A 13673-nucleotide genomic window follows, 5' to 3' on the forward strand; every position below is an offset into this window, starting at 1 on the left:
GTTTAAATGGTCTTTTTTGAAGTGCCAGGCATAAAGGTATAGCTTATATGAAAGTTTAGCAAAGAGAAATAATTCTAACGGTTTTATGCAAAGGAAGTTTGATTCTATTACAGCATTCTGTTCTCTTATTCTCAGTGAATAAGACAAACAATTAAAATGAAATTTTAGATTAAATTTTAACAATCCAAAACTGAGCACCATCAAAAGGCCATGACTGAAACACAATTCAGCTTAAAAACAACATGTTGTACATCTTATATTTTATTGATAGGACTGTGTGTACAGCTGTTACATTACAATATAACCATACATTACAATATGAGCAATTCCTTAAAAACATCTGCAATCATTTATAACAAACAAATACCACATTTTAACCTGCAATGTTACAAAAATACTTTAAAAAGCTAAAACCAGGGACAAGATTTTCAGAATTGACTACTGATTTTGAATGTCCTTCTTGAGACACCTTATGGGAACCGACTTTTCACGAACTGCTGCACATACGCATTCTGAAAGAGTCTTCTTTAAAAGGTATCTCAAGTTTGGACTCCCAAAAAATTATGCAGGCACACAGAAATCATTAGTAACTTTGAAAATCTGGATATTTAAATGACGTATTATATGCTTACATTGTATTTCACAATAAAACTTAAATGACTGCAGATGCTTACTTATTAAGTGTGTTAATTTTAGTATTTTCTCCAGACTTAGCAAAGATTTAATTTAACTCATGTATGTACATACCTGAGGCACTACATTTTCTAAAAAGCTTACTCCTCTTGGGCCCTTGTAAAAGATAATGAAAGAAAACAACAGAATGCACTGTATTTAGGGTTTTTTTGTTTTAAGTCTTCCTTCCTGTTCCAGGGGCTTGTACCATCTACTGCCAAAGTTAATGCATGACAGGTCTTTTATCTTACTGGCCTCTCATGTCTTCATTGCTTGGATCTGATCTGGTAACAACAACAACAAAAAAAAGTCAGCCTCACTTTAAAAATACTAGCTTTAGTACACTGTACTTAGTGAAACCGTCACCCCTAAAGAAAACCAATATATTTAGATTAAAAAATTACAATATCGTGTGTGTGTGTGTGTGTGTGAGAGTGAGAGAGAGAGAGAGAGAGAGAGAATAACCAGGAAAAAATTGCAGTTTGCATCTTCAACTTGCACCCTAGCAGGTCTACTTCTGAGATTCCTCTCCAATTAAGCAATTTCTGCCAGAACTGCCATTTAAACCGAAAAAAAACCTACCACAAAATTATTTTATTCTTTTACACACGTTATGTGACTGCCTGGATGAGGGGAACAACGTAGACAGAAAGTTACACGAGTATGCATTCCAACTCTGGTTATACTCAAGTTCTGGACCACTATGTAACTGAGCTTCACAAAAGCTTAGTTCCTGAACAGCTTATAAACTATAGGACTCAACTTCAGTCTTACAGAGCTATTATTGCCATTCACATGAAAAATGCAGCTTCCCGCTGCTGACCATATTTCTGTTGCCCAATGCCACTTCCCACTGTTGCCCAATGCCACTTCTTAGCAACATTTCAATGTGTACTTAATTCACTCATGCAGAAATGGAATGTGGGTGCAAAGTAAATGTTCCAATTATAACTTCAATAAAATAAATATTTTTCTAGATAAATGGCAATAACCTATTCCTCAGTGAGGACTAAGTTCACACCAAGTACACATGCCAAACTTCAGGTGGGTTGTTCTAGTCTGGTTTAAAAAAAAAAAGTTTTTCATAAAGAAAAAAGTATTTTTTTACCCTCTCAACTCAGAATTGGCATCTCTATTTAGTCATGCTATTTTATTTTGTGGAGGAGAATGAGAAATCAGTCTCAACGTTTGGGTAAAGAACACGGATGGAAAATTTCAGTCCCCAAAGTGAGTATTTCATAATTTTCTGATAGTCTGAAAAAAGCAAGGGTCTATAATAGAAATGTTTTCAAAATTAATTGCAGCAGAAGTAACTGCTATAATGATTTATTAAATGTGTTATTTTTAAATGCATCTTCTAATCCCTAGTCCAAGAGCTGACTCTGTCCATTTTTAATCTTTAATTTTGATCCAGAATAGGTTTTGCCAGGAAAGCATCTCTAGATGGCACTTCAGATTCATGTAAACAACAGCCTGAAAGTGTGTACCTGGAGCATCACTTCCAAATCTGGGCTGTTGCCACCTGCATGATTCCTCATGAAGACAAGAGGAATCAAAAGAAGTTGAGACAATATGGAGACTTTCAAATCAGGTCAGGAAGTCAGGAAAAACTGCTGAGCTGCAAGCTGCCTTTTGTGATAGGATGTGGGAGAAGAATAGGAAACTCATAATAAGCGCCCTCTGAAAAAAAAAAAACCTGTGTGATGGGTAAGGTGCACCCTGCCCTTTTGTGGGAGAATAGAACACCCTCCCATAAATGTTATTTTTGGGGAATTGTTCCCCCTTCCTCAAAATGCTGCTGAACAGTGATAGGTAAGTAATTCCTTCACTCACATTCTCATAATCAACACGCAGAGAAAGCATAAGTAGTTTAAAAAAACCTATGTCACTCAAGTCACCAGATGAGACTCTGAATAGACAGAGTTCTCTAGTACTTGTGACTAAATGGAGATAATGCAAAATATAGTACCTGATTAAAAGTAATACTTTACTGCAGTTTGAATTAAGATCAACATTTACTTTAGCTGTAATGGACTTTGGATCATTACTGACATCTAGTGGCTTGCTCAGAACAGAACACCAAAATGGGGGTGGGGAGCAAATTACACAGCTTCTTATAAAAGGCCTTGCACAAATATTGACTTTTGTTCCCAATTAGATTTAAACCAAGTTATTTTAAGTTATATTATAATAATTAATGAACTACTAATTTCAGAAGTATGCATTAGACTGAGGGAAATTCAAGTGATCCTACCAACCTAAATGTAGGATTTGTTACTATTTGTTTAGCAGTAGCACTCAAGGACTCAAACAAAATCAGGGCCTCATTGTGCTAAGCACTATACAAACTCACAGTAGTACACAGACTGCACAAAAAACATTAAAATCATTACATAAACATCTCATACAGTTTATGTAATGATGAGACTGCTGCATGTGCTATGATCAGTATAATGTAAATGTATCACTTTGTCTTCCATTCTTTAATCCTTGTCCCAAAGAAGAAAGTAGTGCACTTCTTTTAATAATTAGTCATAGATGGATTTAATATTATTTTACAGTGCTTAACATCTTCCAAAGATTGCACAAACATTAATATATAAATTAAATAATCAATCCTCACAACACCCAAGATAGGTACTTCAAGAAGTATTGCTCTCAGGATATGTCTATACTACAATAAAAGACCTCCTTGCAAGGGGAGTAGGTCTCAGAGGCAGCTTCCAGCCTGAGCCTGAATGTCTACACTAGAATTTTATAGTCAGCTGACCCAGGCTCTGAGACTTGGTGCCACAGGGGTTTTAATCACAGTTTAGACATACCCTTAGAATTTCTAAGATACTTGCCAAGGAGCCAGGAAGTCATTTAATGGGCTGCTCGAGGGCAAATGTACCATGGGGACTTCCCTTGGCCAGAACCCCCAGGGCTTCCCCCGAGTTGCAGACCATGGGGAGAGACCTGGCAGCTGCAGGGTAAAATTGACACTGACATTTTGTTAACTTTTTTTCAGGATTTCCAGTTCATGGAAAATGTTGAAAAACTTGGATTCACTCCAATTTGGAATGAACCCAAATATCAAAACCATGAACTTTACTATTAACTGGAAACCCCTGTGTTGGCCAGCTGTACTTTTAACTCATTTTTTGGAAGTGACTAGATTTTTAAATTGACAGAGTCCCTTTGCAACTCAGAGTGTTCATAATAAACCTGTTCTACAGCTCCAACAACAAATGCAGAAGCAAGGGCCCAAGATGTTTTCAGCTTCTATATCATTATAAATGTATATGACACCATACAATACATTTTAATAGCCTTCTCTCGCCTCCAGACATCCATAAAAAATGGCTATTCCTCAAGGGACCAATCCTTCTGCTGAAATCAATAAAGACTGCCATTCACTTCAGTGGAAACACAATCACCCCTAAATGTCACGGCTTGAGTGGAGGACAGAGTCACATATGCTGCAGTTAGGAAATATTTGGTGTTCAAGAGTGCTCTTGTAAGATTAACCTGGACTAGGGCTCCCAGTTCTTCTAGAAACCTTCATATATTGCTCAGCCTGTTTACTCAACAATTGAAATGGACAATAAAATATGGAGAAAAAAGAAATATGGAACACTGGAGCATGACAGCTAAGGTAACCAGGAAAATAATTAAGTTACCATGTGCAACATAAGAAAGATTCAAGAGCACATTGTACTTTTACTGTAAGCAAGACATTCTTAGACTGCAAGTCCCACTTCCAATAGTACACATTAATTTTTAGTAATAGTTTATCTTTTCTACAAAGAATATTTTGTAATTTTGGGTTTATGTATGTAATTTTTTTAAAGAAATATCACCTCTGCTGGAATGGCCCTTGCTGCAGAAAATCATAATAAAAAACGAAACTCAAAGGCGTAAAATATCAGGTTTGGTACTGGTACTCACTGTGTGATTTGATCTGAGAGCAGAAATAGATAGAAACAAGGCAAATGAAATGAAAGAAAACTTACAAAATGAAAACAAAGTCTAATGGAAAGAAAATAAAATTATAATAGAAGTAGATTTGACCTACCTTGGAGCCAATCTACACCTTCTTGTAACCCTTCTCCTTTAAGCGCATCACTAGCACTAAAATAAACAGAGACTACACTATAAAAGCCATGTAAAGACACTGGTTTGAGTAAAAGTGGTCATTACATCTGAATTTTGTGAACTATGTGGTAAGCACAGTAGAATATCTCCAAATGCAGCATGTGTCAGTGTCAGGCATATTATTCTTTACCAAGAAGTAGGCCATGCCTACATGAGCATATTTAACTATTTCGCTAGAGCTATTCTAGTATAGTTTCTCTAGATGGACACTATTCTGAAATATTTTCTCCACTCTGCATTATACCAGAACAGTATCAGAGGCGTAGCCGTGTTAGTCTGGATCTGTAAAAAGCAACAAAAAGAGTCCTGTAGCACCTTATAGACTAACAGTAATAAAACAAAGTGCACGCAACACTGAACAATGCAAACAATGCCGTCAAAAAAATCCTCCAATTGTGTGTCCCCCCTGGCAAGTTTTCTTCTTCCTTTCTTGTGCATTTACCACTATTTGCCATTGCTCCATGCGCACAGAGGCTTGCATAGAGGTGGACTGCAAGAGGGAGAAGGTTTGCACAGGGGTGGAAGTATGCAGGGGTAGATTTGCCCAGTACAGCTGCTATTAAGTCCCAGTTGCATTGGCCAGCCAATCATGAAAACCAACCAGCACTCTGGTAAGAATTTACCACCATTCCACTTCCCAGCAACGGTGAGTGGGGTTGTTCTTCCCACTTGGACACGGCCCCAAACTCCACTGGGGGCAACTACTCTGATTCAGTTTCTGGCTTGTAGATTTCTGGTAAATTTTTCAAACCCAATTCTACATTATTTTACAAATTAAATACTCCTCTACCCCGAGATAACGCCACCCGATAGAACATGAATTCGGATATAACGCGGTAAAGCCACGCTCCGGGGGGAGTGGGTGGGTTGCGCACTCCGGCAGATCAAATCAAGTTCGATGTAACACAGTTTCACCTATAACACAGTAAGATTTTTTGGCTCCCGCGGACAGCGTTATATCGAACTAGAGGTGTATTTTTTGCAACCAGATTTCATAGCAATATTATACAAAGCCCTGTACCTACTCAGATGCCAGTGAAAAGTTACAGCATTTTATCTGGTTTGCTCTCATTTAAGTAATAGGATAGTGAATGATATGGAATAGCTAAAAGTTGAACATTTCAAACAACAACAAAAAAGGTGAGGTAATAGTACTTTACCAGATATGCCATGGTTTATCTTTGATGTTCTCTAAAGACAGTAACTGAGAGACTTTCACAGATGATACCGCATCCCTGAGGTCCATCTTGTTAGCAAAGAACAAGATAGGTAGTCTACGGTGTTTGATATCTAAGCATAAACAAAAGCAAGGAATACCAGAATATTTGGTAATGCTTGTCATCATTTGCAAGTAATGAAACGTGAACAACAAAAAAGGATATACTGCTTACCTGTCATTGTGGTTCTTTGAAGGTTGTATCCTACCAAGACGCACACTGTTGGGTCACGTGGCCTCAGCCGCATGCTTTGGGAGTGCTCACAAATTTTCTGGTAAGTTTTGAAATCCCTCCCCAACTCAAATACCTTTATGGCTGTAGGTTTAGGTTGTTGGTGAAGAAGAGGAATATGTAGGTGTCAAATCATAGCTTCCAATCACCACATCTTCACTATTTAGTGAAGGACAGGGTGTATAAATAGCCACAAAATTGATTAAATTCAGAGTTCATACCCCTGCAACCATAACTGAATTAGGATAGATTGAGCTATCCTCAATCCTTTACTTTCTCTAAAGCCTACAAAAATAGAAAAAACATGTATTTGGTAATCCCTCACATCTCTCCTGTGCTTGAACAAAGGCCTCTTTTCCAATAGTAGTTCTCAGCTAGCAGCAGGAACCACAAGACTGGAGCAGGGAGCTCAGCACATTGGCAATTAACTTAGCTCTTGGCATACTTACATACACCCAAGAAGAATATGGAGAAATGTCTTTATGCCACAGACGCAGACAAAGCAGTGAGAACACACTCGGCATCTATTAAAATGCTCAAATCTGTCTGGCTAATATAGAATGTTAAAGAGTCATTGGAAGAAAACAAAGTCCACCAGTGCTCTAGCCTGTAACAAAAAATTGGGTAATAGCAAGTCTAGCTATGGGATACCTGTGTTGCTATCAAGGAAAAGGGTGGTGCATTAGGGGAGAAAATATGGAAGACTACATCTGAATATATCATCCAAATCTTGATAGGAAGATGCTACTTTTTTTCCCATAACCATCAGAATTTGTAGTGAGCACTTTAGGTATAGCTTCTCCCTAAACTCGGAGGAATGGAAAGTAAGCACCACTAAGATATTAGAGTTTTTCAAAGAAATGTATGCTTTAAAGGATTACTAACTAATTTCTCATTACATTAGTTGTTTACACTTGGAACCCACAGACCAGTCTCCTTTGCTGACAAGTAAGCTTCATAATTCTGAAGTGGCTTGTGGTGTTGTGTGTGTTTGTTTTGTTGTTTTTTTAAAAAACAACTCTTCAGCCTGTCTTCATAATGGCTGGAAACTACATTCCTCCCCCCACAACTCCCACATTCAGAGATCAGGATGGCACATCAAAAAGCAACAGTAACAAACTGTCTGCCAGCTTCGGAGCTACTTTTTTCCCCCCCTCAGACAGCCTCTAGCAAATTAAAAACCTGAGAACATGCAACTTATGCTTAATTAAAGCAACTTTTAGGTTTCACACTTAAACAGTCAAGAAATGAAAAAGCTAAAGTTCCTACAGCAACATAAAGTTAATCATGTTGCCCATCTGTCGCATTCTATGGATACATTCAATATAGGAACAGGGATATCAGATGCATGCAAAGTGGCCAAATTAATGTTATTGTAGGAATCCTAACATTTTTATTTCCATCTTTTATTTCAACTGTGCAAAGCTAGTGTTATATTAACAATTTACCACTCTTAATTTCTTGGGTTATTGTATGTTTGGTTTGGTATTATTATTATTTAAGAGAATGAGGTTAAAGCCCATTTAAGATGCCAACATCATACACTGATAAGTGTACACTTAAGTAAGAGTATTCACGTCTATCTAGAAGCATACCTGTGTGTTAACAATATTTTCTACTGCATGTACACAGTAGCCAGTTGTTAGTTTTTCATATCATTCATATTCATCTTTTTTCCCCAAAATTTGGTTATGGTTGTTTTTAACAGGAATTATTTTATATACCTCATTTAAAAAATCAGCCATTTTTTAATTGTGTGAAGAGAGGTTTTTTTAAAATGGAAAAGGTATTTTTCTAACCTGCACAGAACAGAAATGTCTGAAAGTAATTTCCTCAGACTTTCATCTTTTGCTAGAGAACATGCAAAGAAAACATCAGCCCAATAAGTGATTTTTCAGAAAGTTATGAACTTGTGAAACACTGGGGCTGAAATGGTTTTGCAACTTTTGCTTCCATTCTATAGTATCAGCTTTTTTTATATATTGCTACAAAGTTATACAACTACAACATACCTATAAAAACACAGAAGAAATTCTCCTCTGCCACCTTCAAATATCTGAACATTGTAGCTACTAGTTAAAGCCTGCTTCTCTGTTATAGTCGGAGGCCATGATATCTTCCCTCTCTCCCCGATGCCTTGAATTTTATATAAGAGATTTCTGAAAACGCGAAGATATCTTGGAAGCATGTTCTGGAGGTCAAGTAACCCAAGAGTGGATATCTATGCAAGATAACAACCTTTAGAGAGCATCAAGTATCCTAATTGCTGTAGAATAAAGTTATAATAAAAATATAACTGAGAACAATGGTCATTAAAACCCCCACTATTTGCAGTATGTGTTGTCCAATTATAGTAATTTATTTTTCTTTAAAAATGTTTTCATTTTCACAACACAGCCAGCTACTGTCATCTCAGGGCACACACCAATATGCATCTCTTAAAAATAAAGACATAACAATGAAACTGACTTTACCATCCTCTCCTCCCCAACCACTCCAGACAAAAGCCTAAGAGAAAGACATGAACTTATACCTTATCCTAAGATATGTAACCCTCTTCTAGCAAACCTTCAAGAGATATTGATTTTGAATTCTAGACACCTTTCAGGGGATCACCAGTCTCCATTTAAATCTAGGGACATATTCTCAGGTGCACCAATTGATCTCAACTGCTGCAGTGGCATGTCGGAAGAAGTGGTTTTGTTCCAAGTAACAGCCACAGTAAGTATTACTAGCCTAATCTAGGTATTAACTGAATAAATCTGAAACTACTTTAATCAATCATAGTCAAACCTAGAGGATAAGGTGATAAGTAACAGCCAACGCTGATTTGTCACGAGCAAATCATGCCAAACCACCTTAATTTCCTTCTTTGACAGGATAACGAGCATAATGGTAAGGAGGGAGCAGTAGATAGGATATATCTGGACCCCAGTAAAGCTTTTCACACAGTCCTACAGGACAGTCTCATGAGCAAACTAGATGAAGTTATTATAATGTGGGTGCACAACTGATTGAAAGAGCATACTCAGTAGTTATAAATTGTTTCCTGTCAAATTGAAAGGACACATCAAATGGGGTTCCACAAGGATTTGTCTTGGATCTGGATTTATTCAGTATTTTCATTAACTAAGACGGAATGGAGAATACACTTTTAAAATATGTGGACAGCAAACTGGGAGGGATTGCAAGCAGGTGAAGAATTAAATTATCTTAATGAATTGGTGTAAAATTAACAAGATTAAATTCAAAAGTGCAAAGTACTTCACTTAGTAAAGAAAAATCAAATGCACAAATAGCCAAAATAGGGAACAACTAGCAAGGCAGTAGTACAGCAGAAAACACTGTGGATTATAGTGGGTCTGAAGTTGAATATGAGTTAGTGCAATGCTGTTGCGAAAAAAGCAAATGCTATTCTGAGGCCTCAGCTGGAGTACAGTGTCAAGTTTTGGACCACACTTTAAGAAAGATGTGAACACACTGGACAGAGTCCAGAGGAGAGCTAGAGAAATAGTTAGAGATTTGGAAAACATGACCTATGAGGAAAAGTTGAAAGAATTGGGCATGTTTAGTCTAGAGAAGAGAAGGTTGAGGGGGAACATGATAATAGTCTCTAAATATGCAAAAGCTTGTTATAAAGAGGCTGGTGATCAATTGTTTTCCATGTCCACGGAGGGTACAGCAAGAAGTAATCACTTAGTTTACAGCAAAGGAGTTTTAGATTAGATATTAGTAAAAGCTTTCTAACTACGAGATTAGTTAAGCACTGGAACAAGTTACTAGGCAGTTTGTAGAATCTCCATACTCAGAGGTTTTTAACAACATATTAGAGAAACACCGCTGTCAAGGATGGTCTAGGTATACTTAATCATGCATGGGGAAAATGGATGAGATAACCTCTTGAGCTCTGTTCCAGCCCTACATTTCTATGGATTTCTATGACGACTGCTAGAATGATTGCTACTACTCTTGCATACACCTTTGCATTATCAACCAATTCAGCAGTCCCATGAATATTCACAACAGCAAAACAATTTTCTATTACATTTGTTTTATGATGCTATGAGACAGAAATTCAAGATATCACTTTCCTGGGCCAATGGGACCTGTAGAAGGTCACAAGCTTGATCCCTGGAAACAAGGTTACATTCATTTGTACAGTGAACTTGCTCTTTCTGCAGCCTTCACTATTATGGGTCACTCTCTTCTCCTTGACATTCTGCTCTCTTGGTTGTTGTGGTACTGTCCTCCAACTACTCCCTCTAACTGTTCTTTCTGTCTCTCCTTTTTGTACCAGAGTCTGTCCTTGAGTCCTCTCCTCTTCACCAATCAGCTCTCTCAGACCCAACTACAATTTTTATGCTAATCAACTCGTTAATCGTGTTGACCAAGCTGTACATATTTTGTTTTTACACCAATAATGCCCCCAGAATCATTCTTATCTTCATTAGTTTCCACAATAACTTTGTTTCTGACTAAGAGGTAGTGTGTAAACAACTTTTCCTTATGTTGTCAGAATCCTACCCTACAACTTTTCAATGCGATAGATTCAGTAATCAACACCCCACTGAAGTGCTAGAATATGCCAGACTGGGAACTAAAATTAGGCTATATAGCGGTTTTACTTTAAAATTCTTGCATAGGGTTTGTTCTCGTGATTAGTCAGAACATCCATATTATGCGAGTAAATTGGTTTAATTCCAATACCCCTGGGAACAAATATTGAAACCCCCCCCCACATAACTTATTTCACAATATAACCTTAAAAATAATCATGAATCTCCCTCCCTATTTAGACAGTTGAAATTGTGGCATCATTTAGCTATCACTACTTCTGGCTGCAAAGCCATAATATAAGTTTCTAGTGTTTTTACCTCTTCAGAGGCCAATACTGAGGTCTGGTACAGCATTAACCAAACAGCAAAAAGTTATATTGAAGTAATTCATGGTCTTAATGGAATTTTTTTCAGACATTGCAGATGAAAACAAACATGTTGTCTGTGAACTCCAAGCTTTTAAATGCCATGATTTATTGTCCCTCAAAGCAACTATTAAATTCTGTTCCACCTTGATCAAAAAAGGCCCAATCCAGCTCCTACTGAGGTCAGTAGGAATCTTATCAGGTTCTAAATTTTGATGTTCTCCTCAACAGAAGTAAATATTGGCTTGTTATACAAATTCCATTTTACTTTTATTCTAGCTCCTATCAATGGCTAAAATGGAGGGAAATTTACTTAAAATGCAGAACGCCTATAGTAACAAGAGTTTCTATGTTTAAAACAATACAACATAATATGGAGATGGTAGGAAAATACAGTTTTCTCACCTGGATGATTCAGGAGGGTGTCAAGTTCTTCTTTGGCCACAACCATTCTTAATTTATCACTGCTATCAATGACAAAAATAATGGCCTGGCCTTCTCTGCATAATATAGAAAAGTAAAGAGGCAAATTTGTAAGCTCCCTCAGAAACTTTTACCAACAAAAGCCTTTCAAAATATTTTCCTTACTCCTTTCCCATGCAGAACTGTCTAGCTATTTCTACAATCTCAGGGAAGATTTTTGCTAGAAACCTTTGAGTTGAGGCCAGTTTCTGAAATCTGGCCTTTTGGTTAACAATGTAACTTTTCTGCTATAAAAACTATCAATTTTACAGCCATGCCTGCACAGCTCCACTAATTAGTTGGATGGCCCTTCATTCTCTCATGGGCAGTCACCCAGGCGCTCACCTTAGAGGGAATTATCCACGGACCACCTGAATGGAGCTCACAGACCACTGTTGGTCCACAGACCACAATTTGAGAACCTATGGTCTAAACTATCAGTATCTTGAAGAATGCAGACACTTTCAGTATGCATAGTCGATTCAACTAGTGACTTTGTAGACTTAATATTGAGAGTTATTTTTGCTTTCTAATAAAGGAAAATTGAAAATGTTTATAACAGTATATCAATGCATTTTCTGAACTGTATACAAGAAACCCCTATAAATATTTTTGCATTTTACTGAATTTTTTGTAATCTTTTTCTCTGCATCTTAATCTTCCTTGAAGGTCAGCTACCAGTATGTTCTTCCCCTCTCATCTCCACAATACAACCCAATCCTGCAGTTCTTGATCACCTACCACTGCTATTGAAGAGAGTGGGAAATTTGGCCAAGTTAAGATTGCATGACTAGGCCCACACTTACTGGTATGTATTGCATAAAAAGCTAAATAAATTGTAAGCAAATGCTTAATATTTGTTGTGAACGTTCCAGCATATCTGAAACTACTAAAATGAAGTGTTAACATCAAGTTTGTACAATAGTACTATAGTGAAGTTACAATTCTAGCATATATTTACTTACAAAGAAACAAGATTCTCCTGTGTGTGTGTGTGTGTGTGTCTCTCTCACTCACACACACACACAGACAATATTCAAGAGTCAAGATACCATATGCATCATTAAATCAGATTTCAAGTTATGTACCCTTGAAGAGAGAGGTGTAAGCCAGATATGAAAAAAGTGCAAGGGTGTCAAATACTTGGAAGTACCTATTTATGTGCACAGGTTCTAGATCAGACCTGTAGATTAACTTTGGAAGTACAGAAAAATGGCTGTCTTGCTTATCTTTACTAGTTTATTATACACCTCTACTTCGATGTAATGCGACCCGATATAACACGAATTTGGATATAACACGGTAAAGCAGTGCTCCGGGGGGCTGGGGCTGCGCACTCTGGTGGATCAAAGCAAGTTCAATACAACGCGGTTTCACCTATAACGTGGTAAGATTTTTTTGGCTCCCGAGGACAGCGTTATATCGAGGTAGAGGTGTATTGCTTTTCTGTATGCTACTTTTAAATGGAATTAAATCCCATATAGATAAAAGAACTGCAGTGGATAGGGAGGATATTGATATTAAAGTGCACTGTAGTGTTACTGCTAAAACTATACTCAAACTGTGGACATGATACAAATGAAAACTAACCAGTTGCGCACGCACTGATTTTCTGCCACATAGGACATCACTGTATTAAAAACTGGCATTAAGGTGTTCCTCCTATCTCACACTTTGACTGAAATTAAAAAAAAAAAAAAAAGCAGTTTCTGGGAATTTGGCATCCAAATCCCATCCAAATTTGGCACCTAACACCCTTAGGCTGCTTTGAAAATCCCAGCCTTAATGCACATTTACAAAATAGCCATCTGACAATTTCTCAAACTGCCAATTCATTTTTGTAGGAAAAGCCTCTATGTTAATCCCCAATTTAAAAAAATAAATAAATAAATAAGAGGAAGAGGAACAATAAAGAATATTACAGCAAAGTTTATCAATAATAAACACATCAACATTCAAGCATTCAAAATGGAGAATTCAGGTTACTTTTTTCTTGCTCACTATTGGCCTTCATATTCACATGAATGATATCA

At 37.1% G+C, this 13673-nt stretch overlaps 1 protein-coding gene across 6 annotated transcripts in view; it reads right to left on the bottom strand.

Moving 5' to 3' along the window:
• Positions 1-242: 242 nt before the first annotated feature.
• Positions 243-13673, bottom strand: part of ARL6 (ADP ribosylation factor like GTPase 6) — a 37208-nt gene continuing 23777 nt past the window's right edge. For 5 of the 6 annotated variants that reach the window (XM_039521873.1, XM_039521867.1, XM_039521882.1 and 2 more), the window contains exons 5-9: positions 11584-11678; positions 6201-6341; positions 5970-6099; positions 4730-4785; positions 243-956 (exon numbers count right to left, since the gene is read on the bottom strand). In XM_039521873.1, coding sequence (XP_039377807.1) covers positions 931-956; positions 4730-4785; positions 5970-6099; positions 6201-6341; positions 11584-11678 — 448 coding nt within the window. In that variant the 3' untranslated portion in view covers positions 243-930. The remainder of the gene's footprint in view (positions 957-4729; positions 4786-5969; positions 6100-6200; positions 6342-11583; positions 11679-13673) is intronic. The other variant, XM_039521901.1, reaches the window with a different exon arrangement.

This window comes from Mauremys reevesii, linkage group 1 (genome assembly GCF_016161935.1).
Source record: "Mauremys reevesii isolate NIE-2019 linkage group 1, ASM1616193v1, whole genome shotgun sequence".
NCBI lineage: Eukaryota > Metazoa > Chordata > Testudines > Geoemydidae > Mauremys > Mauremys reevesii.